The 6,007-nt window shown below is 47.7% G+C and overlaps 1 protein-coding gene across 2 annotated transcripts in view; it reads left to right on the top strand.

Annotated features, from left to right (window-relative positions):
* The first annotated feature begins 4,907 nt into the window (after nt 1-4,907).
* Nucleotides 4,908-6,007, top strand: part of CEP126 (centrosomal protein 126) — a 103,992-nt gene continuing 102,892 nt past the window's right edge. The window contains exon 1 of one of the 2 annotated variants that reach the window (XM_049614378.1): nt 4,908-5,415. In XM_049614378.1, the coding sequence (XP_049470335.1) occupies nt 5,288-5,415 (128 nt within the window). In that variant the 5' untranslated portion in view covers nt 4,908-5,287. The remainder of the gene's footprint in view (nt 5,416-6,007) is intronic. The other variant, XM_049614369.1, reaches the window with a different exon arrangement.

The raw sequence follows: 6,007 nt of genomic DNA, 5'->3' as shown, positions 1-6,007 counted from the left end.
ACAGGCAATAACTAGATAAATAAATAAATGGATGAAACGTGAATTTATAAAGTCATCTAATGATAAACTATCCCTCAATAACTGTAAACCAGTTTGCATAAAAACAGTAAGGCAGTAGAAATGAATGATGGAGTAGAAAGAATGTTATATTGAAACTGTTTTGGGGCATCTGGGTGGCTCAGTCCTTAAGTGTTGGACTTCAGCTCAGGTCATGATCTCGCACTCTGTGAGTTCGAGCCCCACATCAGGCTCTGTGCTGACAGCTCAGAGCACGGAGCTTGCTTCAGATTCTGTGTCTCCCTCTCTCTCTCCCTTCCCCCACTTGTGCTCGCTCTCTCTCTCTCTCTCTCTCTCTCTCAAAAATCAATAAATGTTAAAAAGAAAAAAAAAGAAACTTTTTACGAAACACCAAGCAGAAATGCAACCAATGTGGACATGCAGGGAAGCTAATTCAGATGTAAAATATGCTTCTACCTATTTTGAATTTAGCCACCAATGATGGTCACATGAATCCTATCATTACCAAATTTTAGAACTCTGATTTGTATGTTTTACATCTGTATTACTAAAACTTCAAAAATTATTAACATAAGGGAACTATTGTTATTGAAAATGATCACTCTCTCAAAGCTGATAGATCAATGTCTGTAATGACTCTTCAAACACTCCCTTACAGCAGTTCCTTCTCTTCAGTATAGAAGAGACATGTTTCTATACTGAAGAGTATAGTATTCATTATGCTAAAATAAAATAAAATAATCCAAAACTTTCCTGAGTCTTGCTTCCTATTCAAGGTATTATTTTCTCCATTTCATTTGCCAGCCTCAGAAGTACCAGATGGGGACCACGCCATGGTTTTAATGGCACTAATATAGTGACTGGGACCACAGGCACTAAAATATTAATTAATGAAATAATATCTTAAACCAGTTATGTATTCTCTGACTTCACTTCCTCACCACCACTGTTTAACCCAACCACTTACCTCCTACTCTCCTGAGGAGTTTGGGCAAGCCGGCTCTGGGACCAATCTGCCTGGGTTTGAACCTTGACTGCACCACTCCTTTGCTCTGGGACCTAATATCACTATAGTTTGATTACTTCCTTTGTAGAATGAGGACGACTGTGTGGATTCGATGATTTTTATACATAAGCACTTACCACAATGCATGACAAAAACAAACATCCAAATGTTAGGTATTACTATTATTACTATTATTTGACTTGATCTATATTGCAGTTCTAACATTGCTGACAATATTGATGACCTTTATCATCTATATTAGGAGTAGATGAGAAGTTACCTCTAATCCTAAATTTCTAGTTGAAATCTTACAAAATTGTGACACCTATAGCAGAACTTCAGTAATTTTATATCAGCCAGATGTTAAAATTCTTCGTTCTTTCACACCTTTCCCAGAGACAACCAGGAAATTCTTACCAGAGCAAGAAAATACTTCAGCAGAAGATGCAAAAAATAGCCTCAGTCAAGATGAAAGTGGAAGCTCAAAGATTGTCCATCTCAGGCTGCTTTGCATAATTCACAAGGTTTTTATGGTATTCAAATTAGATAAGCTATGTGAACATGCTTTGCAACCATAAAGGCATTATTATTGGTTTCTTTCGTAGATAGAACATCATTAACAACTTATGAGACGTGTGAATGAAGTGGGGTGTCTACTAGACGTGTCCTAATCAGCTCATGTCTGAAGCCCAAGTCTTATTCCTCCCCCTTCAACTTGCTCCTCCCCATCTTAGTAACTGGCAATACCTTTCATCCACTTGGTTCAGGCCCAAATCACAGAGTCACATTTGACTTTTTTTTCACTCACAACCATTTCACTCACTTGCCACAACCATTCATCAAAACATCTTATCGGGTCAAGGTTGAAAATTCTGAACACTTTTTGGGGCGCCTGGGTGGCTCAGTCCGTTGAGCGTCTGACTTCGGCTCAGGTCATGATCTCGTGGTCTGTGAGCCCGAGCCCCGCATTGGGCTCTGTGCTGACAGCTCAGAGCCTTGAGCCTGCTTCCAATTCTGTGTCTCCCTCTCTCTCTGCCCCTCCCCTGCTCATGTTCTGTCTCTCTGTGTCAAAAAAATAAAAAATAAAAACATTAAAATTATGAACACTTTGTACCACTTCAATCACCACCATCTAATCTCTCCCCTGACCTACTGTAATGACATTCAAACTAACCTCCTCATTTCTAGCCTTATCAACTAGAGTCTAGGTTTCCCTATAGCAACTAGAGTGATATATTTCTCTCTCTCTCTCTCTTTTAAATTTGAGAAACAGAGAGCATGAGTGAGTGGAGAAAGAGGCAGAGGGAGAGAGAGAGAATCCCAAGCAGGCTCCATGCTCATCTCGGAGCCAGACATGGGGCTTGATCACACAACCCTGGGTTCATGACCTGAGCCAAAATCAAGAGTCTGGAGCTCAACTGACTTAGCCACCTAGGTGCCCCTAGAGTTAGCCTTTCTAAAGAGTGACTTACATCATATTTTTCTCATACTCAAAACTCTCCAATGGCTCCCTCTTCATTTGAAGTTGGATATTATACTGATTCCTTGAATACTGTCTAAATCCCTTGTAAGGCTGAAGTACATCCACAAGGCATTTCTACAATTTCATGTCCTCACGCACTTCCCCTGCCTCACCCTCTTCTAGACTCAGTGTCTTCTCTCTGGTCTACAAATATGTCAAATATAGGTCTTCTCGCAGAGCTTTCTGTATCTACAGCACCCTCTGCCTCTGACATTCTTCATCCAGACATCTGAATGGTAACCTCCGTTCTTCGTTCAGACCGCTGCCCTAGTTTCCCTTCTTCTGAGGCTTTCCCTGAGCACCCTACCCAAAATACAGCTGGGTCAGTCTCTGTCCCCTACACTACTCCATCTCTGCTTATAGTGCTTTTCACTCCCTAATATATTTGGTGGGGGGAGGGGAAGAAAAATAAATACAAGCTTCATGAGCATAGGGACTTTGAAGTTTTGTTCACCACTGTATTCCCAGCACCTAGAATGTGCTTGGCACATAGTAAGTGTTCAATGTATATTTCCTTAATAAAAGAATGAAGTATATTATTATATAGAATATATCATGGTTTTAAAGTGCAAAAGAATTAAGCATTATATTCAATTCAGATGTCTTCTGACAAAATATAGAGATTTTAGTGTAATATTCTTTTTTATTGCTTGAATCATACTTGACTTTCTGCCAAGAGATAAAGTTGATAAATGCCTCAAATTATCTTTCTATTATCCAAATATCTAATCATAAAGGCTCTTTCTTTAGAATCTAGGACTATAAAAGTCAAATAAACACAGAAACCTAATATTTTGAAGAAATAATTTAAAGGTTAAAAAAAATCCTATGATTAAAAAAAAACAAAAATAACTAGGGCGCCTGGGTAGCCCAGTCAGTTAAGTGTCCTACTTCAGCTCAGGTCATGATCTCACGGTTCAGGAGCCCGGTGACGGGCTATGTGCTAACAGCTCTGAGCCTGAGCCTGAAGCCTGATTCAGATTCTGTGTCTCCCCTCTCTGACTCTCCCCTGCTTGTACCTGCTTCTCTCTCTCTCTCTCTCCCTCTCTCCCCCTCTCAAAAAAAAAAAAAAAAAAAAAAACTAACAACGCTGTTTAAATTTTCTTTTCTTCTTGGTCATCATTGTAAAGCAACATTTGAACAAAGAAATGATTATATAAACAAGCATTTCCAGGCAATTGAGAAACCAAGCCTTGCTTCTTAATGCTAATAAACCATGCAACAAAGCACAAAAGTGCCAGACTAATAACAAAAGTTAGACTTCCGAGAAGTCTAAGCATGCCTAAATACTCCACAAGAGTACTTAGTCCCACAACAGCAACCACAATCTTCTGTTGTTTGCACTGTGTGTGCCCTGCCCGCTTTTCTTCCTCTCTTTCAAATAGGCCCTAGAGAGACAGACTTGTGATGATAGGTCAGCGCCCTGGCTAGGCTGGTCTAAAACTTGCCAAGATAGCTAATGATCCATGTATGCACAGTTAGCCTGTCTTTGTCAACATTATACATTCTGTCCTCTAGGCATGGTCCTGAAGGGAGCTTATGTGTTCTGTGTTTTAAGTCAAAGCTGGATATGTTGTGGCACTTTAAAATCTCAGTCACCAGATGACATTTCAATTTGAGTCACTGCATCCAACTTGGCAAAAACTGTTTTAAATAGTTTCAACTGGAAAAGTTTATATTTGAACTCCAAAAATGAACAAACTGATTCACAAAGGCAGAGGCATTTTAATGGTGGATGAGTGATTTTTATTTGGTTTGTACATTCTGCTTCCAGTCTGGGAGTTTTTCCACCGGAGGGGAAAAAAAAAGAACCCTGGCTGAAACAGCATTTATATGTACTTTTCTAATGAGCTCCAACAAAAAGTTGCAGCCTTTTTTCAAAACTTCACTAGCAAAGCCATTACATTAATGGCCCTAAACTCCGTTCTGTTCTCCACGCCCCCTGCAGCAATGTCAGCGTGGTGAGCACCGTAGGCACATCCTCCCGGGGATCTGTGTCCAGGCCACACTGGGGTGGTCGGCTCCCAGCGTCTGGCAGCGAGACAGGCAGCGTCCGGAGCCTCTGAAAGGCAGACCTTTCCAGCGGGGAGCTGGCAGACAAGAAAGAGACTGCGGAGGGACTGGCCGAGCATCCCGGAGCGGCGCGGGGATTCGGGGCAAGGAAATTTCCACGTCAGCAAACCTTGTCAGGGATGCTGACTCCCAGAAGACTCCCAGCTGGAACCCCACCGGAGTCGGCGGTTCCAACACAACCCCGGCCACGCCGCCCGGAAAGATCCGCACGGCAAACCCCACCCCGCTGTCAGCACTCCCGCGACCACGCCCCGCGAAGGCGGGGGTAAGACTGAACCCGGCGCTCAGGCACCGCGCGGCGAGGGGCTGCTGCGCAGACTCGGCTCTGGGAGAGGCCGGAGCCCCGCCCCCCGGCGCCTATTGGCTGCCCGGCGCGCCGTGGTTTCGGTCGCCAAGGACGCGGCGTCCGTTGGTTGCCAAGATGGCGGCGGCGTCTGCTGGGCTGCTGCCGCCCCGTCTGCCGGTGCCCGGCAAGGTCGCCGCCGCCACAGCTACCGTCGCTGCTGCACGGGAACCGGGGCTGCCGCGGCCAAGCCTCCCGCGCCCGTGACGCGAGGCCTGAGAGACGGAGTGGGGGGGGGGGGAGGGAGGCCGAGGAGGACGACGGGGCCGGGGCTGCCATGAGGGAGGCGCCGGCGGCGGGCCGGACGGCGGCGCTGAGGTGAAGGATGCTGGCCTGGAGGCCTGGAGCCCGGAGCGCGGTTGCGGCGCGCGGCACCGAGTGTTCGGACGCCCGCGACGGAGCCCCCCTTTGCCCCCGCTCGGGCCGCGAGTGCCGCCGGCCTGGCGCAGACCTGTATCCTTCCAGGAGGCGGCGGCGGGGGCCGGGTGCGCGGAGGTGACTGGGGTGCGCGCGGGAGGGGACGGGCAAGGGTGAGCAGGGTGACGGCGGTGCGTGGAGGTGACGGGGATGGGCGGCTGGGGTGACGGCGGTGCGTGGAGGTGATGGGGATGGGCGGCTGCGGTGACGGCGGCGGGGCGGCGGGTCCCCGGCCCCGCGAATGAAGCTGCGCGCGGGACGCCCCCACCCGGCTCCGACCCCACCCGGCTCCGACCGGCTCAGCCCGGCTGAGGAAGCTGTGCGGGGCCCCGCGGATGGAGGCGCGGAGCCGGGACGTGGCCTCTCTTCCCCGGGACTCGGTGCAGCCCACCTTCGGTCGAAAATTGTGAGCGTTTTGTTGTCCGAATCCGTGGGCCGATTTGACTCCTGCAGAGCACGGCAGCACAGTCAGAATTAGCCCCAGTGTCCGCGAAGGGCGCGTTGGCGGTGGTGGGGACCGTCCGCAAGCGAGCGGGGAACGGCGTGTCTCCTGTTCCAGTTGGTCCAACGTCCGGGTCGGTCGGTCTCTCTCTGTCTGTGTGTCTGTCTGTGTGTGTGTGTGTGTGTG

The sequence above is a fragment of the Panthera uncia genome, chromosome D1 (assembly GCF_023721935.1).
Source record: "Panthera uncia isolate 11264 chromosome D1, Puncia_PCG_1.0, whole genome shotgun sequence".
NCBI lineage: Eukaryota > Metazoa > Chordata > Mammalia > Carnivora > Felidae > Panthera > Panthera uncia.
The sequence above is the reverse complement of the archived record's forward strand: the minus strand, read 5'-3'. Positions and strand labels throughout refer to the sequence as shown.